The sequence below is a fragment of the Sciurus carolinensis genome, chromosome 3 (genome assembly GCF_902686445.1).
Source record: "Sciurus carolinensis chromosome 3, mSciCar1.2, whole genome shotgun sequence".
In the NCBI taxonomy this organism is placed as follows: Eukaryota; Metazoa; Chordata; class Mammalia; order Rodentia; family Sciuridae; genus Sciurus; species Sciurus carolinensis.
The window spans coordinates 50,515,435-50,542,264 of NC_062215.1; the positions used below are offsets into that span (position 1 = coordinate 50,515,435).

At 35.9% G+C, this 26,830-nt stretch overlaps 1 protein-coding gene across 1 annotated transcript in view; it reads left to right on the forward strand.

The window, feature by feature from the left end:
• Positions 1–26,830, forward strand: part of Stx8 (syntaxin 8) — a 248,723-nt gene that overhangs the window by 137,862 nt on the left and 84,031 nt on the right. The window contains exon 7 of the mRNA XM_047546175.1: positions 7,520–7,621. Within this exon, the coding sequence (XP_047402131.1) occupies positions 7,520–7,621 (102 nt within the window). The remainder of the gene's footprint in view (positions 1–7,519; positions 7,622–26,830) is intronic.

Consider the following 26,830-nt stretch of genomic DNA (forward strand, 5'->3'; position numbering starts at 1 on the left):
TGCATATAAAAAAACATCAGATTCATCTGGAACTATCTGACATATGTTCTGCCTTTATATAGAATTTATTGAGGTTGTAATTGAGAGTAGAAAAAATTATGTAGTATAATTGGAGTCTGATATTTTGATATCATACAATATTTCTTAGCGCTTTTCATTGTCAATTTTGTGCTATCGTTACATTGTCCTTTTTTTCCCCATTCTGTGCTATAATGGCACTTGATATCACAAATGAAATGTAGGCTTCTTCTTGAAACTAAATGCAAACACTTATCAGGAAGCTAGATAACAGTTCCTCTTTGGAGGCCCAACTGTCAGAAATCTGAAATAATCAGCTGGTTGTTTCACAGCCAGTACTCGGAAACCTGTATTTAATTTGCTCTTAATAGACTGTGGTTAGGGGAATTCCCACCTTAGTCACTGTGGTCTGCAGAGGAGGAATTCCCTTAGGCTCCCTGGCTTAGAAAATCTCCTTGTCAGAGTAACTGACAAGTGGAGTAAATTCTACCAAACCAACCAACAGTGGCAGAATAAGTCTTTTAAAAAATAATTTGGCATTCTGTTTCAAAGTTCATAAAGCAATCATGTTGTACTTTGTTAATTTAAGGAAATGAATCAAAAGAATGAAAATGATAATGGAAGAAAGAATTCATTGATTCATTATTTACAAATAGGAATGCATTCCAAGTATTCGACAATGGGCTGTTACTTAATGAATGGTTATGTAATGGAATGAGTATTTTGTAACCATTAGAAATTGTAACTGCGAAGCCTATATAACTACATGAAAAAGTACAAATACTATTGTGTTGGGGAGACTCTTATACTGCAATTATGAGAAAAAATATTTCTATCAGTTTTTAGACAGGAACTGTCTTTGTCCATTTGCTACTGCTATAATATAATACCAGAGTCTGGATAATTTATAAAGAAAATAACTTTCTTGAACTTGTTGTCCAAGAAAGGGGCCCTACCTGGTAAGGGCTTTCTTACTGTGTGATAACATGGCAAAGGGCATTACATGGCAAGATACAGCTAGTGTGCAAGTTTGGATCTCTCTTCCTCTTCTTATAAAGTCACTAATCCCATCATGGGGACCCTAGTCTCATCACTTCATCTAACCCAAATTACTTTCCAAAGACCCCACTTCCAAATACCATCAATTTATTAATTTGGAGGTGAAGTTTCTACCACATGAACTTTTGGTGGACATATTCAAACCATAACAGTCTGCCTCCCAAATTCATGTGCTTCTTACATGCAAAATAAAAAATTCAATCTATTCCAGTAGCCCCAAAGTCTGGTTTCAGCACTAACTCACAAGTCCAAAGTCTCATCTGAATGAGATATGAATGAGACTCAAGGCATGATTCATTTTGAGACAAGTTATCTCTAGCTGTGAATCCATGAAATTACACAAGTTATCTATTCCCAAAATATAGGGGGAGACAAGCATAGGATAGACATTCCCACTCTAAAAGAGAGATATAGGCAAGAAAGAGGGATACTTGGTCTTAAGTAACCCCAAACAGGGAAAGTAACATTGCGTTTTAAACTTGGAGAATAATCTCCTTTGACTCCATGTCCTCACATCGTGGGCACACTGTGCTGGGGTTGGGCCTGAGGACCCTACCCCTTTGGCTTTCCTCGACTCTGTCCAGGCAGCACCTCTCACAGTTTGAAGTTTTATTCCTCGTTCTCCCTGGCTGGCATTGATGCTGATAGCTCTACAATTCTGGGATTGTAAGGGTGATCCTGCTCCTATGGCTCCATTAGGCATTTCTCTTGTAAATGCTTTCTGCAATAACTCTACCCCTGCTTGGACCCTCTAGTAGCCTGCATCCTCTTTTGAAATCTAGGCAGAGGTAATCATGTTTCCATAGCTCTTGCATTCTGCAGTCCTGTAGATTGACTACCTGTGGATGTTGCCAGTGCTTACTACTTGTACACAACTTCCGGACCAATGGGTCGGGCTAAGCCACAGCTGGAGTGATCAAGGAACACCATGCTAGAATGAGGGGAGCAGAGACCTGAGGTAGCTCTGGACCTGTTATGACAGGGCAACCTCCAAGATGTCTGAAACATCTTTCTTATTCTGTCTTAATGAATAGCACCTGGCTCCCTTCTACTTCTGTGAATCTCTTTAGTAAATAGTTACGTGAACATACCTTTAGTATTTTCTTCCAAACATTCTTTTTCATTTCTTACATGGCTGTCCTGAAAATCTCCTGACTCTTTCTTCTTTGCTTTTAATTATAAATTCCATCTGAAGTTATCTCTTTGCTGTGACATCTCACTGTGTGTCGTTGAATATAGCCATGGAGCAGTCTAAATGCTCTCATGCTTAGATAGTTCTTCTGCCAGATTTCCTAGTTCATCACTCTTAAGTTCTCCATTCCACAAAACCCTAGGACATGGACACAGTGTCCCCGTATTTTTTGCAACTGTATAACAAGGATGACCTGTACTCCATTTTCCAATACGTTGTTCCTGACTTTCAACTGAGACCTCATCAGAATAACCTGTGCTGTTCATATTTCTACCAGCATTCTGATGACAGCCACCTGAGTAATCTCTAAGAAGATTCAGACTTCCTATAGCTTTCTTCTTCTGGGCCCTCACCAGAATTACCCTTAATGTTCCATTTATAGCAACCTAGGCTCTTTATGGCCTTCTGCAAATTCTTCTAGTGTTTACCAGAGGTGCTTCCACATTTGAGGGTATTTATAAACTGCTACTAAATTGTTTTTACATCTTAAAAATTAGAGTTGGTTTAAAAATAATAACTAATCAGAAGTGGGTTACCAACCAAAATGAAAAACTTTGGTTTAGATTAAAACATTAATTCCCTTCATTGTGGACTATTGATTTTTGCTGAACTAATCTATAAATTTGTTGATTTACCTCTTAACATACTTGTGAATATTTACAAATTTAAAGAGTAATCTATATAGAAACCTGGTTTGCATATAACAGCTGACATATTTATTGTCAGACAAGGAGTATTTTGCACTTGACTTTCCTACAGCAACAGAGGCTATTAAACCCGAAGTTTATATTACATATTATGGCATTGAGACATAATGTGAAAGCCTGACTGTAATCAGTTACAAGAGAAAAATGTACTCATCAACTGTACAAATCATGGACAGTTATTGTAGAGTATCCTAATAGGGCATGAGGCCTGGATCATAAAAATACGTACTTTTTTTTTAACAGATTTTTTAATGTGATGCCTATGTATATATGGACAACTAAGAATAGGGGAAACCTGCAAATTAATGTTTTAACAAATTACAAACTGTTGCTAAAGATTTTATGCTTGAGGTTAAATCATTCAATAGTCTCTCATTCAATTGAGCAGATTAACCAATCCTTTTTATAAAGCTGACACGTCGTAGTAGTGTAAATTCATCTTTTTTTAACACTCCGTATTTGTTCCTTTTCCTACATCGAGTTATTAGTTGTCTCCTACATACGAAAATAACATTGAATTTAAATCAGCAAACAAAAGTGCAAATTTGTACAGCGAGGCTCAGCAGCAAAAGTGAGTAACAGTGAAAAGTGAAAAGCTTGATGGAAGCTACACAGAACAAGGACGTTCATGAAGGTCCTTGTCCTGTGCGCCACACAGTCAACATTTCATCCAAAAAATCCTTACTTTTAGATGCTCCTGAATATAAACATAACTGTGTTCTGTGCTGACCACACACAAATGAAACAGCTTCTTCAAGTCCTGTCATCATGTTTTAGGAAGAATACTGTGACTAAACATCAGGCATCGCAAGATTAGGAAATCGCTTCCTTTGAGGACTTGCTAAGGCTCGAAGTTGTCTTTAGCCTAAAGAAAAGACAACAGAGATACATGAGGAGACTTATGAAACAAAGAGCACTGAGATTGTGTCAGTCGAGAAGTAACTGAGATTGCAGTTGAAAGCAGATTTTCAGTTCATTATACAGAACTTTATAATAATTATAGTCACCCAGTAGCTCAGCCTTGGAACTGATTGTCTCACAAGTATCCTTGTTAACTGTCGCTGGAGTGTTCAGTGGAAGATTAACTGTTCCACTGCCAGGGAAATTGTAAAAGAGGAAGAAACTACGATGGAATGACTTCTTACAGTTCTAAAGTTTTGTTATTCTTAAAGCATTTCTTCCTCGCTCCCTTTCTCCTTACTTCCTTAGTATTTACTGGACAAGTGTAGGAGTATTGTAAATTGTAAACTTTAAATTATTCTTTCTGGTTTACATTTTCAATTGTATAACTTACATAGAGTCAAATGCACAGATCTTTAGTGTTCAGTTCCATGAGTTTTGATAACTAAACACATTTTTGTGACCATTTATAACATTTCCATCATTCTGAAAAATTCTCTTGTGTGCCTTTTTTAGTCAATCCTGTTTTAGGCATTTCTATCCTGTGAGTTGTATTTATCCTTCTTTTCATATAAATGGAACATAAAGCACTTGTTGTTTTTTATTTTCATCTTTTAGCCAAAAAAATCTTTTGAGATTTATACAGTTTTTGCATTCATTAGTAACTCATTTATTAACGCTAAATAATATTTGATTCTACAGATACACCTTGATTTGCTCACCATTCTCCTAATAATGGATATTTCAGTTGTTTCTATTTTGAGATTATACTAAATAAGGCTCTACACATATTTTTGTATAAGTCTTTTTGAGAAATATAATTTTATTTTTATTTAGTAAATACCTAGGAGTGAACGTTCTGACTAAAAGAGAAGATATATGATTGACTTGATTAGAACTGACGTATGTGCCCACATATTTCTCAACAATTAGCATTGTCAGTCTTTAATTTTAGTATTCTAGTGAATGTGAAGTAGTACCTTTTTGTGGTTTAAATTTGTATTGTCCTATGACTAATAATGTTGAGTTCCTTTTCTGGGTGTATGAGCCATTTATGTATCTTCTTTCGCAAAACATCTGTTCCGATTTTTTAAAGCTAGGTTGTCTTTTCTAGGGCTTCTTTAAATGGCGTAAGTACAAATACTTTGTCAAGTATATATCTTGCAAATACTATTTTTGCCAGCCTATGACTTGTTTATCAGTTTTTGTATAGTGTCTTTGGATGAGAAGAGATTTTTATTTTGATAACATCTGACCAAAGTATTTTCTTTTGTGAATAGTCTTTTTATTTCCTGTGCAAGAAATATTTGCCCATCCAAGGTCATAAAGATTTTCTCCTATTTTTTCCTTCTAGAAGCTTTACAGTCCTGGAATTTAGAGTTAGTTAGGTCTGCCTGGTGGGAGAAAAGTCATTTTATTTCCATGTATATATATCAGTTATTCTAGCATCATTTGTTGAAAAGACTTTTCTTTTCCCATTGGAATGACTTTGTTGATGATTTTATAGAAAATTGAGTGTACATGCATGTGTGCACACTGTCTTTGGACTTTGTATTTTGTACCACTGCTATTTTGTCCTTATTCTAATACATGCTGTCTTAATTAGTGTAAATTTATGATAAATATTGAATTTTGGTAGTTTAATATATCTAACTTTATTTTTCCTTGTTAAGATTATTCCAGACACTTAAAATTATTTACATTTCTATGTGAATTTTAGAATTGACTTGCTAGTTTCATTTAAAAAGCCTGCTATGATTTTGGTTGAGATTATATTGGCTCTACACATCAATTGAGAAAAGTGAATAGGTATCTTTTAAACTTTGAGTCTTCTAATCTGTAAATGTGCTATAATGTTTCTTTTTTGTTTTTTTAGGTTTTAATGTTTTTTCCCCAACAACATTTTGTAGTTTTTAGTGTGAGGATTTGTACATCTGTTAGATTTATTCCTAAGTACTTGATAAAGTTTTTGATGCTATTACACTTTATTGGGTTTTTTACTATTGTTCGTTTCCTGTATTTGGAAATACATTGCCTTTCACAGTTGACTTTGTATCTACAAAATTTTTAAGGTCACTTATTAGTTCTAATAGTTTTGAAATAGATTTCATAGTTCTTTATGTACACAATCATGTCATCTGCAAATACAGTTTACATCTTCCTTTCAAATCTTTTTGCCCTTTCTCTTGTTTTATTGAACAGTATGTCAGATTTCTGTCGCTGTGTCAAAATACCTGAGATATAACAAGTTATAAAGAAGAAAGATTTATTTGGTCTCATAGTTTTAAAGGATCCCACAACCTAGAAATAAAATTATCATCATAATCATTGTGTGTGTGTTTGTGTGTGTGTGGGGGGGTACTGGGAATTGAACACAGGATTGCTCTACCACCAAGCTATATCCCTGGCCCTTTTTATTTTTTATTTTGAGACAGGCTCTTGTTAAGTTGCTGAGGCTGTCCTTGAACCTGAGATCCACAGCCTCCTGGGTATCTGGGATTTCAGGCATGTGCCACCACACCCAGGTAGAAATAATCATTATTAACATTAGAATGCCTCATCCACATATATCCCTCTAGATATGTAAATATAGGAAGATGGATATAAATAATTTCACATAATTAAGATCATAATATGCTATTTTAAATGTCTTTTAAAATGAATTTAAATGTGCTTAATTTTACTTTTTAAAGATTAGCATAAAAAAAATGAACTTCACAGAAAGGATCCTTGCAAGAGAGAGTAATTACTAAAAGGTGGTAATTGCTAAAGGTTAACCAAAAAACGACATAAAGCACAATTGAAGTTTTAGTGGTTTTAGAAAGCTATACATTTCTATTTTAACTTTATAATGGCTTGATGTGACTTGCTATGAGAACTGAAAAAAATTATTTCAACTTCTTTTTACTTTCCTTCCCTACTCCCAGTGGTTCCCCAGTTTTTCAGTTGGAATTCTGTGTCACATGTTGTTTGCAACATTTATGTGTTTTTCTGTTATCCATATATTTGCTTAGTCTCAGTTCACTTTTGCGATGAATTTCATTCTAACCATTATGTCTTATGCCACGGTCTCTGGATTCTTCATTAGAGTTTTTTTTTTTTTTTTTTTTTATTCATCTCTTGCTTGGCTAGTTTTCTCATCAAGTGATTTTTCTCAAGAAGGGCCAAGGTCATGCCTGAAGTTTTGATACTGTCACTTTTATACTTTATTTATTTTTTTAGTTGTAGATAGACACAATACCTCTTTTTTTTTTTTTTTTTTTTATGTGGTGCTGAGTATCTAACCCAGGGCCTCACACATGCTAGGCGAGTGCTCTACCACTGAGCCACAACCCCAGCCCTCACCTTTATACTTGAGTTAAAATTTGACTGGGCATAAATTCATTGGGTCATGCTTTCTTTCCCCTGAATTTGCTATTATTTTTGTGTCCTAGAATCCCATTAAACCAGTTTTCTTTCTTTACTACTATTTTCATTTTGGTGTGTTTTAATCAGAATTGCAGTTTTCAAAGAATATCTGCATACCTTGTCACTCACTGTGCTTGAGAGATTATTACTAGAAATAACTACCACAACTTTGGAACTGCAGTGTGAGCTGGGGTATTGTGGAATATTAATCCTGCATCTTTGCTTTCCTTCACAGAGATAATTGATGACCTTGCTAACCTTGTGGAGAACACAGATGAAAAACTTCGCACTGAAACCAGGCGTGTGAACCTGGTGGACAGAAAGTCAACCTCATGTGGTAAGAAATGGTCATCATATGGCTCTGCTTCTTTGATCACTTGCAGATTCACTCTGCCTTGAGTTTCCCATTTGTCTAATTGTCGTGGGAATTTGGTTGCCCTTTTAATGCAGGTAGTACCATTTGATGAAACACTGAAATTGCTAAAAGATGCATTGATGATTATAATGAAATTGTTCGGGATTTAGAGGAATATCATTCATTATCTTTTTCTTTTTTAAATTTAAAATGTGAGACCTTTCTGATTGTAGAGATTAATGTTTAGGGAAGTTGTATGACATTATGCAGGTTGATAGTGGTAGTTCTTGTAGATTTTAAAGATGCTCTTGTTTGCTTTTTTGAATTAAAAAAAAAAAAACAAAACTCTTAGCTTATTATTGAACCTGCCTTAGAACAGTTAAGAATTGCTCAGGTTTTGAAGTCTGATCAAGTTAAGATCCTACATTTGGTGATGTTGTTTCTGTCAAGTCATTTTACCTCCTGATGCCTTATATATAAAATGGGGATTCATATTTCAAGATAAAAATCCCTTGGAGTACTTAACATACTTGGCTAGATATTCTGAGTGAATAGGTCTAAGGTGCATTATTTATTAAGAATGCCTAGCAGTTCTGATGCAGGTACTTGTTATTCTTCAGTAATCCCTATGCAGCCTTTTGTGAGGTTTAAATTATATATTGCCCGTGTAGAGTGCCTTGTCCAAACATAAGTGATAATAAATGTGGTGACAGTGGTAGCAATCACTGTGATTGTTATTTGTTGCTTCATCTCACAAAAAGTTCGTGAGATGCACCAAGTTTATAAAGCTAACATGTTTATCAAAGATAAACCTCTGTGCAGGGGTTCCCTGAAATGTTCACCTTGAAAAGTATTAACTTGCTCATCTGTATTTATTAGTGAAAAGAAAAGTCTAGAACAACAGGGTGAGAGAAAGTCAGGCAAGAATGGATTCCAGAACTTCAGAGGAAATGGAACCCTGCAGGGCCTACTTGCCTCCCATTATCACTGGTCCTATTTTCCTCTCCCTCAGCAGTGCTCGTTCATAATATACCAGCCCAGCCTGTGCTTCTGCTCTCATAGGCGTATGCTTCTGTCTGCTCCCTGCCAGAGGTTAAACCTCCACCATTTTGCTTTATCAGTCTTCTCACATAATCTCTGTCCATGAGGACTTCATCCTTCACACTCGATCCTGAAACTCTGAAGACAAGAGATGTGGGTTTATGCCTACCTCTGTCTCTTATTATCTTTAATTCTTGTAGAATCTAAACTTCATGAGTCTTAGTTTTCTTACTGTAAAAAAGTAGACAGCTTGGTTGTCAAAATTCAGTTGTGTAGAGAATGGCAAGTGTGTAGCACTGCCCATTTTCCCTGACTTTCTGCATTGATGTGAGAGGTGCAAGAGTGTAGAAGTTCAATATGTGAACTCTGGACCATGGCCTCATAGCCTTGGTCTACCCCTCACCAGCCGTGTGACCTCGGGAAAACTCCTTTTTGCCTTTGTTTTCCCAGCTTTAAAATGGGGATAATAATGATATATTCCCCAGAGGATTATTGTGAGAAATAGATGAGCTAATATATGTATTGCATTCAGACAGCATTTGGTAGGTTGAATGCACTGAGCAATTTTTTGCTATTATGTGTAAAGTAGAAAGTCTTCCCAGGTAAGCTTTCCTGGTTTGCTTGTGTTGTAAGCAATTGTATTGTTCGTCATTTGGAATGAATATATTCTTAGACATGTTGGTGTGTTTTGTATTTGCAACATGGAAGCCCTCAGTTCATATCACTCATGAAGTTGTAATGAATGCAGAATATTCTTGTACTGTTGTCTATTTTTTTATGGCATGACCAAATTTTTAGTGTTTATACCCATAAATGTCCACAATATCTTCTGAATTGAACTCTTAAGTCAGACTCCTAGAATTTCTGAGGTACATGTTTTCAAAACTTGAACCTTTATCTTTTAAGTCTAGGTTTATCTCATGCCTCATTTAGTTTTAGTTATATGTGTACATATTTTCTGTGACATGATTATATGCAATGAATTAGAAGGGAGAAGTACAGAAATACAGCAATGTTAAATATTACTGAGAAAAGAATATTTTAACATGGAAATGCATTAGAGATAACTCTTATCCCTTTGATTTTTTTTCTAATATTTACTTAACAGTTCCATCAGTATTGTAGAATAGCAACCAAATACCTATACTTTCATCATTTCTAATGCCTGAAACATTTGAAAAAATGATTTTTGCCTTATTTTTTTATTTTTAAATTTATTTGGTATTGAAGATTGAACCCAGGGGTGCTTTACCACTGAGATACGTCCCCCATCCTTTTCATTTTTTTATTTTGATGGGGGGGGTCTTGCTAAGTTGCTGAGGCTGACCTTGAACTTGGGATCCTCTTACCTCAAGCTTCTGACTTCTTGGGTTTACATCTGGCATCTTTTTGTTTTCTTTAAAAGGAAATTTGCAGTAAAATATGCATTCATTGACATACCATGCTAATGTTTGCATATTGAAGTTCACAGGTTTCTTCTAAAAGTTCTAGGAAGGTCAGATTTGTATTTAAGACACTCTGAAATTCCCTTCTAAGTCTTTGATCGATATTAAACCTGTGAACATAAGGCATATCACAGAAGTAACTGAGGCTTAGCAGGCCTTGATGGAATTAGCCTGACCTGATTTTGAAATTGTTTTTTATTGTGTTATAATATATTTAAAATAAAGTGTACCATTTTATCTATTCTTAAATATAAGTACATTTTAACTGTGCAAACATCACTACTATCCATCATCGGAACTGTTTTTATGTTTTGTTTTACAGTACTGGGGATTGAACCCAGGACCTCATACATGCTAGGCAAGAGCTCTATCACTGAGCTATACCCCTGGCCCACCAGAATTTTTTTTTATTAATATCACAAACTAAAAGTTAGTCTAAATAATAACTACCCAGTCCTCCCTCTCCCACCCCCTGGTGCCCACTTTTCTGCTTAGTATCTCTATGAATTTGACTATTCTAGCTATTTCATATAATTGAGGTTATAAAGTATTTTTTTTTTGTATTTCACTTTTTCATTTAACTTAGTGTCTTCATGTTATGAGTGAATTCATTGAAATGTTTATCCATGTTATAGCATGTATCAGAATTTCATTCCTTTTAATGCTAAATCATACTTCATTGTACATAATACACATATTTCATTTACCTATTTGTCAGTGGACACTTAGGTATTTCCATCTTTTAGCTACTGTAAATAATGCTGCTGTGAACATGGATATACAAATATCTGTTTATTTTACACACACACACACACACACACACACACACATGCACACACACACCCAGAAGTAGAATTACTGGATAAAAGAGCAATTCAGTGTTTAAGCTTTTGAAGAATCACTATAATGATTACTTCCAGCCTCTAAACTCTTCAATGTAGTTTCTAGTATTTTCTCTTTTTAAATTTTTAATTTGATAATGCCTATTTGCAGGTAGATATCTGGGTCTTCTATAGTCCTGAGAGGGGCAAAATAGTGGGATAGGAAATAAGGTCTTAGGCCCACTTCAACTCAGAAGTGTAATAGGAGACTCTTACCACTGGAACTCGAAAGAGCTATACCCTCTGAGTAATTTACACCCTTAAATTAAACTTGTACTTGAGGACTGTGGAATTGGCAGTATTGACATTGAACAGAATATAGGAGGAAAAGAAAGGTGGGGATGGGGGGAGTACAGTTCTAGTAAGCTAGGAGCACAGAAAGGCCTTCATGTGAATTTGCACCCTGGACATAATACACTCAGGGTAGCCTGGGAAACTTCATACCTTGAATTTGGATTGAGGCTTCAGTTACACATCAAAAACAAATGAAATGCCTATTAGAGGAAAAAATATTTATCCTAGGCCTCTAGAAACCAATGAAATATATATTTCTAAAGGCAACAACCAGCATGCAATTGAAGATAAGTGAGCAGAAAATAAGCTAGCATACATAGAAATAGTACAGCATGAGCAAGGATCAGCAATAGACTGATTTTATTTTATTGAAAAATAAAAACCAATCTGCATAGACTTGTAATTTAAAATTTATCAGGCATAAATTATAACATTAATTCCACTTATTGAATTAAAAAAAAAAAAAAAAAAAAGCCAAGCCAGGCAGAGTGGCGCACACCTGTCATCCCAGTGGCTTGGGAGGCTGAACCAGGAGGATAGCAAGTTCAAAGCCAGCCTCAGCAAAAGTGAGGTACTAAGTAACTCAGTGAGACCCTGTCTCTAAATAAAATACAAAACAGGACTTGGGATGTGGCTCCGTGGTCAAGTGCCCCTGAGTTCAGTCCCTGGCCAAAAAAAAAAAAGGCCAAGTTTGAAGAACGGTGGAATAATACAGACATTATTACCCTATATACATGTATGATTGCACTACTGGTGTGACTCTGCACCATGTACAGCCAGAGGAATGAGAAGTTATGCTCCATTTGTGTACAACGTGTCAAAATGCATTCTGTCATGTGTAACTAATTAGAACAAATTTTTAAAGAAAATTTGAAGAGACCAAATAGAACTTCTAGATATTAAAAATAACTGAAACTCAAAATGGAATGGACATTTTTTGTTACCAGCCAAAGAGAGAATCACCCAGAAGACAAATAATTTTGTTTTTAAAAAGCCATATTCTCTTTCCATAAATGCTAGCACTTAGAAGAGGTCATCCAAATGCCACAGAAGTTAAATTATGATCTCAATAGGAAAGGCATTTGAGGGGCAAGGGATTGGTTCAGGAGTCTCAAGACACAGCAAAAAATTACCTGTTCCACTCAAATGCAAAGCATTGATCATTTGCAGGTTGATCATTTTATATGTAAATGTATATATATCTGAAACTGCAGGCAAGGTGTGTTTTAACTAGTAGGGGTTAGGAATTAAGCAACTCCTTCAAGTGTAACGTGATTACTGTTCATGTGGTGCTGTCTTACTGTGTCACTAAGAGGACTTGAGTGGATGGCAGCCGGCACATCATCATTCTCCTCAAAGGAGTGCAAGACTATGTTGTGAGCCATGAAATGGCCTTTTGTTTCCCTATCCTGCACATATCTTCCTTGATGGTCTGACATACCAGTCATAGACGCTTGAGTAGTGAGGGAATTTCTAGTTACAAATACAGACAGAATTGCAAGGGGGCCACACAGGAGAAGGGCCTGATGATGAATTTGTTTGTTCAGTTGTTAACAAAGAATTCAAGCACCTCTTTGTGAACCTTTCACTCCAGAGCCCAGGCTTTAAAATTTTTGCTGAGATCTTTGTGTGTTTTTTTCCTCCCTTTTCTTCTTCCAACTGCAGCCCATGATAGCATCGAGCAGAAAACAATATTGGGATTTTTTTTCTAGACTCTAAAGGCAAATTAGACTGAGAGGTTCCCCTGGCACCTTTATGTATTTTCAGATCTGTTTCTTGTTTTAATAACATTTACATAAAAGTGGGATCTTTGTAATTGCGGTTTAAATATTCAGTGTGCCTGATCCTCATTAGAATTCAAAATAGAGCCTTGTCTGAGTCTGAGGGAGGGAGCCAATTGTGAAAGCCCAGACGAAGAATTCTGAATGACTAGGGTTGAGGGACAGTCTTGCTTCTCAGCACAGTGACTATTACGTAATGTTGTCTAAGCACATCTATTGTGATTTTAGCAGCGTTCTGGTGATGTGGTTAGAAATCAGCCCTGCTGACCTTGCACAGTCTTAACCTAGAACCATGGGGTCTGCCTTCAGCGCTGCTGGAGGTGCAGCAGGACAGGGGTTAAAAGAGTGCAGTACAGCACTGCTGGGCAGGCATCAAGCAGACCTGGGTCTCCATTTGGGCCCAGCCACTTACAGCCTGACTGACTTGGAGAGACGCTTGTGCTCTCTAAGCCTCAGTTTCCTTCTCTGCACAATGAGGGTAGCAGTTACAGCTTGAGTATTCCTAATCTGAAAATTCGAAATATGAAAATACAAAATACTCCACAGTCCGACATTTTTTGGGGTGTACTGTCATGATGCCACAACTAGGAAATTTCACACCTGACCTCATGCAATGGGTCTCATTCAAAATGCAGGTACACTCAAAATGTTGTACAAAATTGCCTTCAGGCTATGTGTATAAGGTATGTATGGAACAAGTGAATTTCTTGTTTAGACTTGGAACCCTTTCTCAAGATATCTCATTATGTTATATAAATATTCCCAAATCCAAAAAATATCTGAAATCTGAAACATTTCTGGTCCCAGGCATTTCAGATAAGGGATGTCCAACTTATACTAATACATGTGATTATTTTGTAGACCGGAGAACAATTTAGATAGCATAGTCTTTGGTACTAATGAGTCCTTACTAATCATCAGCTATGTTAAGGTATGGGTTTAAGTTGGTTGCATAGGGTCTCTTCCGTTGCTAAGACTCAAGGACTCTTGCTTCTGTTTGAAACCAGAATAGAACATTAAGGAAAAGCAATGACTTGAGTGAGTCATATAGGAATATTTTGAAACTACGAAGTTAGCATCCTTATTTGATTGGAGATGGAGCTGATTTAAAAAAAAAAAAAAAAAAAACCAGAATTTTGCGGTTGAAGTCCATCATCAGTCATGCAGTTAGCAGAAGCCACCTCTAGTGCACATGCTGCTGGTGATGATGTTGCCCTACCTTTGTATACTCCACCAGTGTGTTTTCTTATATTTTCTCTTTTGAACCTGTAGGTAAGAGACCAAGTTCTAAGTTGTATAGTTTATTTCAAAGACCTTAGAACTACTTTTGTCTTTCAAAGAATTGTTTTGAAAAATTCAAACACAAATATAAACAATTCATCTGGAGCAAGAAGCAGCTATGCTGGTGATTTTATTTATCTTATTGTTTGTTGGGAATATTTTTTTCTTAGATATTGTTTTCTTGCTTTTCCTCTTTTACTTGTCATTGCTTATTGAGATAAGCTAGTGAAATTCCTTGTCCCCATTTTCTTTGCATATGTGAGTGTGTCTCCGTACCCCCATGCCATCCTTATCCACCAGTGAATGTCTACCTTCAAAGTCATCTTGTCCTCTAGTTTTCTCCTTCATTCATTCTCTTCCTCTGTGCCAACATGGTTACCAGTATCACCTGGGTCTGGGAACGTGGCTGAGTATTTGAGTGCCCCTGTGTTCAATCCATGGTAGCCTCCCTTCTCTGCGTCCCCAAAAGTCCTTGATCCCTGCAGTTTTTTCAGAGACCAGACAGGAAAACTTGTCCTGAATGAAGTGGGCAACTGTGATTATATCTAGTGGCAAACTAGAGAGCAAACAGCAAGGGGTTTTTTGGTTTTACCAAGGGGGAAGGCAAGTCGAGAATTGCCAGATTTTTTTTTTTAAATGTGGCACTGGGGATTGAATCCAGGAGTGCTCTATCACAGTGTTACATCTCCAGCCCCTTTTGTTTTTTGTTTTGAGACAAGATATCACCAAGTTGCCCAAGCTGGCCTTGAACTTGTGGTCCTCCCGCCTTAGCCTCCCAAGTAGCTGCGATGAGAATGTGCCACTATGCCCAGTGTGTATCTTGAAAGAAGACTCTTCAAGTGAAATCTCTAACATTTTAGCATTGACAGTAAATTTACACTTAAAAAAATACCACATGGATCCAGGTGTGGTCGCGCATACCTGTAATCCCGGCTGCTCAGGAGGCTGAGGCAGGAAACTCAAGAGTTGAAAGTCAGTCACAGCAATTTAGTGAGGCGCTAAGCAACACAGTGAGACCCTGTGTCTAAATAAAATACTGGGGATGTGTGGGGATGTGGCTCACTGGTTAAGCACCCCTGGGTTCAACCTCTGGTACCAATTAAAAAAAAAAAAACAACTACATGGGTCAAATGAAAAATGTCCTAATATACTACCATGGGATCTCTTTTTCACATCTTTCTAGTCAGCCCCTAGCCCTGTTTGTTCTAATGCTGAATCTTTTCTCTTCCGTCCTCATTATCGCTGTTCCCCTCCTGTTTCTATTTAGTAGTTCTTTGTTGCACTTATGTAGCCATTAAAAATAATAATGAAATCTATTGGTATAGAAAAAAATGTGTATTATTGTAACTTTGGTATACACTCTGGTCCCCATCATGGCATTTTGGAATATTAATGTAGTAAACACCTACCCAGTCATCAACATTGCAAAAATAAATAAAATGGGTCCTTCTCCTTAAGGCAAGCTAATATTTTTAACACATGGTTTTTCCACTAATTTAAAACTATTTCTCTCCCCAGGCATAGCTGGAGTATTTTAGAAAAATGACTTTTCTCTATTGTGGCAATAATAGATAATAAGTAGTGAAACTATATAGTGTGAAACAATTAGGAGACCTACCACTGTAATCCAAGAAAACACTGTGGCATCTGATGTACATATTGGTATTGCTCAATATTCATTTCAGGGGCTAAAATGTCACCGACCTTCCCTTTCCTCAGCCCCCTTAAATATTCATTCTATCCTATACCCTGTGGTTGCTTATGAAGTTTGTGTAATGCGTGTGTTAAGTGTTTGTGGTCAGAATGTCTTATATGTAACCACATCACTGTTGTCTGCCCTGATTTTGAGTTCCAACTGTGGAAAAGCCTGTTTTTCTGCTAACAGCATTTATTTGGGGAGTGGGAATAGGAGCAGCAAGTTCAAATGTTGATGTTTCAGCTTAATCCAGGCAAAATGAAACCTTTGAGAGGAGTGCAAAATTGGAAAATCCTTACTTAATAGAACGTGATTGATAGGGGTTGACAGCCTCAGAGCTGTCACCGTGACCACCTCAGAGACCTCCATGCTTCTTAGGATCTGCAAGGAGGCACTGATTTTGCCATCATCAAGGGGTCAGGAATGATCACAAAGTATGATCATTTTTGATTATTGTTTTTGCTTGGTGTGGTTTGAAATAATCAGGTGTGATTTCTAAGAGCAGATTCTGTTCTTATTGAGTAATAAATATGCTGTAAGGGCCTTGATTGATAATGTTACTGATGTACATGTTTGTGCACGTTTTCTGGTAATGATTATTCAGTTAATTAATCTGTTCACTGTCCTATGCAATCAGCACATACTGGCTGGGTTGAGAACTGTCAAGAGTCTTGGGACAGTGTGTTTTGCATACTCAAAGAATGTCTTATTGATATTATTTGTCTTCCAACTTACAGGAGAAGGAGCACCCTAAGACCTGCTTAATGTGTTTTTGCTAACCTAGCCAAATCCATCAGGTGCTCATTATTACACTCCGGTGCTCCTTATTCATATATTGATTTTCTTTTATATTTGTAAATTGAAATGAAATGAAGAATTGGATTCTGTTTGTGTCTGAAATTAGGCAAGCTAGGTAAACCTGGGGAAGGAAATCACTGTCTTTTCACATGTATCAATGTCTGAGATTAGATGGTCTTTGCAGGTCCATCCAACTTTGTCATCCTCTCTTCATACTTCTTTGAAGAGAATTAAACACCCCCCTTCACCCACACACATTTTAGTCAATCAGATATGAACTGGAGGTCTATATACCTTTGTGAATCTTCTTTAATCCAGCATGACCAGTGCCAGATGAGATCCCTGTGAAATCATAGGGACTTTTACCTTCAGCGTTATGTATTATTATATCGGTCAAAAATAGTACCTACATATGTCATTTTTCTTATCAAAACAAAGCAAGGAAGATAGGAAGACGTTTTAAGGAAGATAAGGAGAAAACTTGGTGGGCTTAGTATGTGTTTGGATAGGAAAGTAAAGGAATGGAGTATCAGGAACTGCTACTCTTGGCTTCTGTGTTCAAAAGCAGTTGATAGAGATTCCTTATTTTTGTCTCTCAAGTTGACATTATAGCTCTAGGGCTATTGTTATTTGCATATTTACAAGTGAGCTAGTAGACATGTTTTGTTTTTTGAAAAAAATTCCCTAACATGGAAGTTTTAATACAGATTTTCTGCCTTTCTTCCTTTAAAAATTATAATCATAAAATGAATTTAATGGAGGTATGGGTGGTTTATAGGGTTATTAAAGTCACAGTTACTCATAAGGTGTTATCTCTTCTTTATATATTATCTAAAAAAAAATTCAAATACAAATTACCTACTTGACTTTCTAGTGTTTGCCACTCTTTTTAAGAAGCTTTCTGAGCCCCATCCAATTACTGGTATGTGCTCAGAGAAGGAGATACAGGTTTACTTTAATATTATGTATGATCCTCACCTTTGCTTAGACGAAACAATAAGTATTGTTAAATAAAGTTAAACAAAAGCAAGTGAAATTAAAGAAGGAATAGAAGCAAACAAAAATTTTTAAATTTCTATATTTTTAGGATTATAATAATATATGACTCCATTCATTGGAGACCCTATGTGGAACATCTTTGTCTACCACATTTGTTCTGTCCTTGAATAAATCCCTCTTCTCCTGCTGTGCAGGGGCATGCTTCCTGTGAGACCCTTCAGGAAGCAGCTCAGTTGCAAAGCAATGTCCATAGTCTAGAAACTAAGCTCTTATGACTGATATTTTTGGCCATAATGAAGTAGTTGCCCACTTCAGATTATACCCATTTAAATGAAATTCTAGGGGTTGGGTAGTATAAGGGAATTTGTGCTCGGGATAAAATAGACAATGCTCCTATACCAAATCCTTTGGAAATATAGTATCATAAGCCTTGGTATGAGCTTTTAAATAACTTGACTCCAGATGTTGTTGCATTAATGAATATTTTTATAGCTTCAGGGATCCATTAATTGGCTCCAACAGAACCTCACCAGTGACTTGGTGTTTGTTTTTTGGCTCACATTTCTATCTCAGAACCAGTCAATAATGACAATTTTCAGCCATTGAACCATGTTAAATTCCTTAGAATAACTGATTTGGAGTTCATTTTTAAATCACCGTTGATTTTTCTGCCCGTGAGTCTGAACACTAAGGTCAATTTACTTGGATTGGCAACAAATTGATCTTTGTATGAGACTTGGGTATCAGCTGCATCTGTGACACAGGCCTCCTTCATGGCAGGCATCTTGGGCCTCTCATTGTATCGCACTTTCCACTGCTCTGAAACCGACTGCTGAGTCCTGGGTACTGACATTACTTGATCAGGCATAGCTCAGTTGTCCATGAAGAACATGTGGCTGCAAACGCTCTTCAACACTTTGATTTGTACCCCAGACATCCCATGTATCTCTTTAGCCCTTAAAGTGGTAATTCCTCCCAAAATGATTTTTAGATTTATGAAGTCATGTTTACAGAATAATAGTCTTATTTCTTACAGATATTGTATCTAAGATTTTTCATCACTTTGTTGACATTTTTTCTGGTGTAACTTATTACCTGGGGGAAAAAAAACTGAAAATGGTCATGTTTAAATTTTAACAGTGAGTATGTAGCTACATTACTTGATGACTCTAATGGCCCCATTTATTCTGTCCACAAGCAATCCCTTCTCCTGCTGCTGTGCAGGTGCATTCTTCCTGGGGATGCAGCTTAGTTGCACAACAGTGTGAAGGTACTTAATGTCATTGAGCTGTGTACACTTGAAAATGATGGCGGTGATAAATTTTATGAGTATTTTACAGTAAAGTTTTTAATTTGAGATGGATAAATATTTGGTATATTCCTATTCCATAAAATTATGACAAATTTGGAATAATAACATTTCTAAAATTCCTTAGCATCTTCAAAATAATATGCCATACTTCTCCATACAACCATTTTTATGTGATATAATCAATTATATTTATATAGATTTAGCTAGACAAAATAAAAATAGGAACACAAATGGTTTTAAAAACTGGAGGACATCTCAAAATTAAATGTAACTGAATTAAGCATTACTATTACCCTACCTTATTCTTGCCATTTCCATTAATATATATATATATTTTTTTTTTTTTTTTTTTTTTTTTTTTTTTTTTTGCGGTACTGGGGATCGAACTCAGGGCCTTGTGCTACCAGCTGAGCTATCTCCCCAGCCCCATCCATTAATATTAATAAAGCACAGTTAACTGATCACTGATACGTAATAATACACTATACAAAATATGGCTATTTATTTATTTATTGCCTGTTTGGGATCTAGTGTTGACTTTTTTCCCCATGTATTTTTTACTGATGCCTTATAGTTGTACATAATGGTGGGATTTGTTGTTACATATTCATACATGCACACAATATAACATAATTTGACCACTATCATTACCCAGTGTTTCCCCATTTCTTCACCTCTCCCTCACCCAGTTCCTTTTCTCTACTCTACTGATCTTCCTTTAATTTTCATGAGATCTCCCATACTGACCTTTCTTTTCCTTTTTCTTCTCTAGCTTTCACACATGAGAGAAAACATATGATCCTTGACTTGACAACTTTGGCTTATTTTGCTTAACATCATGATTTTAAGTTCCATTCATTTTCCTATAAGTGACATAATTTCATTCTTCTTTATGACTGAATAAAATACCATCGTGTATGTGTGCCACATCATCTTTATCTATTCATCTATTGACAGAAACCTAGGCTAGTTCCATAGTTTGTCTAATGTGAATTGTGTTGTTATAAACATAGCTATGCTTGTATCACTATAGTATGCAGACTTTAATTCCTTAGGATAAATACCCAGGAGTGGTATAGCTGGTTTATATGGTGGTTCCATTCTTAGTAATTCAAGGAGCTCCATATTGAATTTTATAGTGGTTGTACTAATTTACAATCCCACCAATCGTGCAAAAGTGTTTCTTCTTCTCCATATCCTCTCCAGCACTGATACTGTTTTATTCTTGATAACTGCTATTCTGACTGGAGTGAGATGAAATCTCAGAGTAGTTTTGATTTGCATTTTCCTCATTGCTAAAAAAGTAAAACATTTTTCATATATTTGTTGGCTATTTGTATTTCTTCTTTTGAGAAGTTTCTTTTTAGTTCATTTGCCCATTTATTAATTGGTTTATTTGTTTTTTAGGTGTTAAGTTTTTTGAGTTCATTATATATTCTGGATATCCTCTGTCAGAGGAGTAGCTAGCAAATATTTTCTCCTAATTTGTAGGTTCTCTCTTCACATTATTGTTTCCTTTGGTGTCCGGAAGCTTTTTAATTTGATGCTATCCCGTTTATTAACTCTTGGCATTACTTCCTGAGTTTTAGGTATTCTATTGAGAAAGGCATTACCTGCACCTGTATCTTAGAGTATTGACCCCACATTTTCTTCTAGGTATTGCATAGTTTCTGGACTAATTCCTAGATCTTTGATTCGTTTTGAGTTGACTTTAGTGCAGGGTGAGAGATAAAGATCTATTCTCATTCTTCTACATACGGATAGCACATTTTCTTAGCACTATTTGTTTAAAAAAGCTGTCTTTTCTCCAATGCGTGTTTCTGTCAAAGATCAGATGACTGTATCTGTATAGGTTTGTCTCTGTGTCTTCTGGTCTGTATCCTTGGTCTATATGTCTGTTTTTATGCCAGTATCATGCAGTTTTTATTACTATAGCTCTTCAGTATAGTTTGAAGTCCGGTATTATGATAACTCCAGGATTGCTTTTTTGGCTTAGAATTGCTTTGACAATTTGGGGTCTTTTATTTTTCCAAGTGAATTTTAGGACTATTTTTTCTAGTTCTGTGAAGAATGTCATTGGTACTTTGATGGGGATTGTGTTGAACCTGTATGTTGCTTTTGGTAGTATGGTCAACTTAACAACATTCTTCCTATCCATGAACATGGGAGGTGTTTCCATCTTCTGAGATCTTCAATTTCTTTCTTCATTGTTTTTTAGTTTTTATTGTAGAGGTCTTTTATTTCCTTGGTTAGATTTATTCCTAGATTGTTAGTTTGTTTGAGGATATTGTGAATGGAATTGTTTTCCTGATTTTTTTCTCAGCAGATTCATTATAGGTGTATAGGAAAGCTATTGATTTTTTTATGTTCATTTTGTAACCTGCTCTTTTGCTGAATTTATTCACTCGCAATTTTCTGTTGGAGTTTTATAGATCTTCTAAGTAAAGGATCATATTATTTGCAAATAGTGATAATTTGATGACTTCATCCTTTCCAATTTTTATCACTTCTATGTCCCTCTTTTGCCTAATTGCTCTGGGTAGAATTTCTAGTACTGTATTGAATAAGAGTGGTGAAAATAGACATCCTTGTCATGTTCCAGATTTTAAAGGAAATTCTTCAAGTTTTTCTTCATTCACTATGATGTTGGTTTGGGGTTTGTCATATATAACCTTTATAATGTTGAGATAGGTTCCTTCTTTTCCTAGTTTTTTCGGAGTTTTTATCATGAATGGATACTGAATTTTGTCGAAGAATTTCTCTACATCTATTGAGATGACTGTGATTTTTGTCCTTAATTCTATTTATGTGGTAAATTACATTTATTGATTTGTGTATGTACACCATCTTTGCATCCTAGGATAAAACCAACTTGGTCAAGATGTATAATTCTTCTTAATTTGTTGTTGAATGCTATTTGCTAATATTTTATTAAGGAATTTTGCATTTAAGTTCATCAGGGTATTGGTCTGTAGTTTTCTTTCCTGATGTGTCCTTATCTGATTTTGTTATAATGGTGATACTGATGTCATAGAATGAATTTGGACGTTATTTCATCCTTTTCTATTTCATGGAATAATTTGAGGAGCATTGGCATAAGTTCTTCTTTAAAGGTCTGGTAGAATTCAACTGAGAATCCATCTGGTCCTGGGCTTTTCTTTGTTGGAAGGCCTTTTTTAACTGTTCCTATCTCATTGCTAGTTATTGGTCTATTTAGGTTTTCTGTGTCCTCTTGATTCAACTTTGGTAGGTTGTATATGTCTAGAAATATTTTTTGCAGTATAAGTTTTCAAAATAGTCCCTAATGATTCTATGGATTTCTGTGTTGTCTGTGGTGATTTCTCCTTTTTTGTCTCTAATTTTATTTGTGTCTTCTCTCTTTTTATTTTGGTTAGTTAAGGGCTTATCAGTCTTCTTTATCTTTTTGAAGAACCAACTCTTCATTTTATTGATCTTTTGTTTTGTTTCTTATTCTCAATTTCATTGATTTTGGCTCTGATCTTAATTGCTTCCTTTTTTCTACTCATTTTGAAGTTGATTTGTTCTTTATTTTCAAGGGTCTTGAGATGCATCATTAAGTTGTTTATTTGGGATCTTTCTGATTTCTTATGTAGGCACTCAGCTATAAACTTTCCTTTCTAACTGCCTTCACAGTGTCCCAGATTTTTCCAGTTTATTGTATCACTGTTCTTGTTCGAGTCTAAGAATTTTTTAAAAATTTCCCCTGATTTCTTCTATCACTCATTCATCATTCAGAAGTATATAACTCAATCTCCATGTGTTTATATAATTTCTGTAAGGTATTTTGGTGTTGATTTCTAATTTCATTCCATTATGATCAGTTAAGATGCAAGGAATTGTGTAAATATTTTTGATTTACTAGGATTTGCTTTGTGGCCTAAAATATAGTCTATTTGGGGGAAGGTTCCATGAGCCATTGAGAAGAAAATGTATTTGGCTATTGTTGGATGAAATATTGTATAGATGTCTGTTCAGTTCATTGGATATATAATATTGTTTTGGGGTCCTAAGAGACTTTACTGAGTTTATATCTGGATGACTTATCTATTGGTTAGAGAGGTGTGTTGAAATTACCCAATGTTATTGTATTTGGGTCTGAGTCTTTAATTGCGTAGTGTCTGTTTTATGTAATTAGGTGCACCAATTTTGGGGGGCATAAACATTTACTATCATATCTTCTTGTTGGATTGTTCTCTTTACCAGCATAAAGTGACCCTCTTTGTATCATCTGATTGATTTTGGCTAGAAATATGCCTTGTTGGATATGAGAATAGCTACTACTACTTGTTTCAGGGCTCCATTAGCATGGTGTATCAATTTCTATCCTTTTACTTTCAGCCTGTGGCTGTCTTTGCCTGTAAGGCGAGTCTCTTGCAAACCAAATATAGTTAGGTTTTGCTTTTCAATCCATTTTGCCATTCTATATCTTTTAATTGGGGGAAGTTAGACTATTTATATTCAATGATATTATAAAGAAATTTTTATTAATTTCTGCCATCTTATTTCTAATGTTTGATTTTTATCTGGTTTCTCATATGTTATGCTACAAATAAATGAAAGTTGTCCATGTGAAAGCTCTGGGGTTTGTTTTTATTTCTTCCATGTGAAGTAGTTAAGTATTTTCTGTAATCCAACTTAGTTGTCAGGGATTTACTTTCTGCTTATATTGGGAGGTTTTTATTTCGACTTCAATTCTGAAGGATAGTTTTGTTGATATAGCAGTCTTGGTTGACAGTTACTTTTTTTTTTCAGGGAACACACCATTCCAAGTTCCTCCTGGATTTTAGCATTTGTACTGAGAAATTGGAAGTAATTCTAAATGGCTACCTGTATGTGTGATATGACAGTTTTCTTTTGAGGCATTTAAAATTCTATCCTTTTTCTGTATGTTAGGCATTTTAATTATAATGTGTCTTGAAGAGGTTCTTTTTTGATCTTGTCTCTTTGGGGTTTTGAAAGCATCCTGTATCTGGATGTCTATCTCATTCTTAATGTTTGATTATTTTTCTGTTGTTATTTCCCTGAAGAAGTTCTCCATGCCATTAGACTTCATCTCATGACACTCTTCAATTCCAGTGATTCTGAAATTTGGTCTTTTAATGTTGTCTCAGAGTTATTGTATATTCTAGTCAACATGACTTTTCTTTATACTATCTGAATGTTCAGAGCTGTCTACTTCATCTTCCATCAGCAGTGAGAGTCTGTGTTCTACATGGTCTATTCCATTGTAGAAACTTTCAACCGAACATTCTACTTGATTTATTATGTCTTTTATTTCTAATATTGCTGTTTGGTTCTTGTTCAATATCTGTATGTCCTTATTGAGTTTCTCATTCTTATCCTGCACTGACATCCTTAATTCATTCAGTTGTTTTTCTGTGTTCTCTTGGAATTCATTGATCATTTTATAGTCATTCTTTTGAATTTTTATCTGATACTTCATCCACTCTAATATACTTAGAGTCACCTGCTTATGAATTATAAACTTTAAGAAACATTATGTTACCTTGCTTTCTCATATTTTTAATATTTCTGTGTTGGTTTTTGTCCATCTGTTGAGATGGATTTCTCTTCCACTCTTACGTGTGGGCCTTTTTGGGACACAGCCTTGTCTTGCCAAAGTGTCTTAAAGTGATCTAGATTGAGACCATTTGTGGGTGTGGTATCCACAGACTTTGTGTTAATTCTGTTTTGTTGTAGGAATGGATGTCTGTGAGTGGGATTTGAAGTGTTCCCAGCCATTCCTACTTGGGGCCTGACCATTAGTTTGGAGGTTTTGTCTCTTCTGTTGTTTGTATTAAAGTACCACTGAAGTTTTTAGTTAATTTATATTTAGAGCAAGGTGCACTTTCTCTTGACTGAGTTTAGTTCAGCAGCAGAGTGTCTACTCTGAACTCGTAGTGACCTTGGAGATTCCCAGTACCTCACAGAAAAGGAAGAAACAAACACTAGCAACAAGTACAAATAATATATAGCAGTAAAATAAATACCTGGTACCTACTGTGACATCTACAACAATTAATTAATACAAAACCAGAAATGGTGGGGTCAGCAAGTGCCAACAGCAAAAAGGAGAAACATCCATGGGCTAGATCTGGCATTAAAGTAAACAACATGTGTCAACTATGCTATCCACAATACTAATGATTGCAACACATGATTGGTGGGATAGGAGTTATATAAATCAAATAGTTCTAAAATATGGTGTAAGTACAGTTCACTAAGAGAAAAAGAAAATGTGATAGGAAGATAGAAGAGAGTTTAGAATGTTCAAAATAAAAACAGAGAGAATGTAGACAAGATGTAGCAAGTGACTGGTCATAAAGAAGGAAGAGAAAAAGAGAAAAAGTAATAGGAGAAAGAACAAAGAGAATTTGACTGTCAGTGGGAGAAGAAAGGAGAGGAAGACAAAAAGCAAAACCAAAATAAACAAAAAAAAAATCTCTAACCCTTAAAAGACAAGGAAGAATAACTATCATAAAATGAGAAAAGTGAGAAAAAAGGAAATGTGTGTATATGTGCACACTTGCATTCATAAACCAGTTAGCATAGCAAAAACACCAAAAAAAAAAAAAAAAAAGGAAGATTCTTAATGAAAATGAAAAGACTTGTCTTCAGTGAGGTAGCCAAAACTGTCAATAAGAATAGATGGTCACTGCTTATGCCCAACTGTATTTCTTTCCATTTCTTCTTGGGCTAAATACTGAAAAAGAAATCGAGAGTGAGTGAGCATGTATGCAAGTAAGAGCATGCCAGCACATGCATGCACACATGAGAGCAAGCAAGGGCTGAGGGTTATTAACTCCTTCCTCTTTTTGTGTTGCTCACAGAGCTGCCAGCTGGAGTGGGCTAACACTGAACTTGATTAAAATAGCTCTTAGCATCCCTTCTCACCAGTATAAAGTAGGATGGAATGGGAAGTACTGTCAATTGGAGTTTGGTCTACACAGACCAGCTGATGCACTCCCAGAGTGGAGCTCTTCAGGGTTCTAAGCAGCCGAGGCTTAGCTCTAATCAGGCCTTAGGGATTTTGTTGGGTGGTATCTTCTCTGGACAGATTACATCAATACACCCCTATGGGCAGGCAGATGCCTATCTTGGCTGGGTGTCTGGATCTCAGGAGCCTACCAAGAAGGCTTGCAGGGCAGTGTTGTCAAACCTCCACAAGTCTCACATACTTCTCTACCCACAAATACAGTTTTCCCAGGCTCAGTTCCTGAGCCTGTTCAGTTTCATGACCCTCTTCAACTGGTTATATGAGCTAACAGGGTCAAAGGGAAAGGTGGTTATACTTCCCTCCATATTTCTGACTTGAATCTCCTTGGGTACAATCTTCTCTGGGCCTGTTTCACTCAAGTAACTACACCCTACGCCACACAGTAGGCACTTGTTGGGACAACATGGCAGTGTCTGCTACAATCTCCCACAACAGCTGCAGTGTAGCCTTCTTAAGATGTCTCCCACCTCAACTCTCCTCTTGCCAATTGAGAAACAAAGCACTTTTCATATACCAGTTTGCTGTGCAGCCCCTGGATCAGCTAAGTTCAGGCTGCTCCTTCTGCTCTACAGGTTTTTCTAGTCAAATTTGTCTATTGTGTTTCCCTCTGTCTGTGATTCCCTCCCCTCTGCAATGAACCAGTTT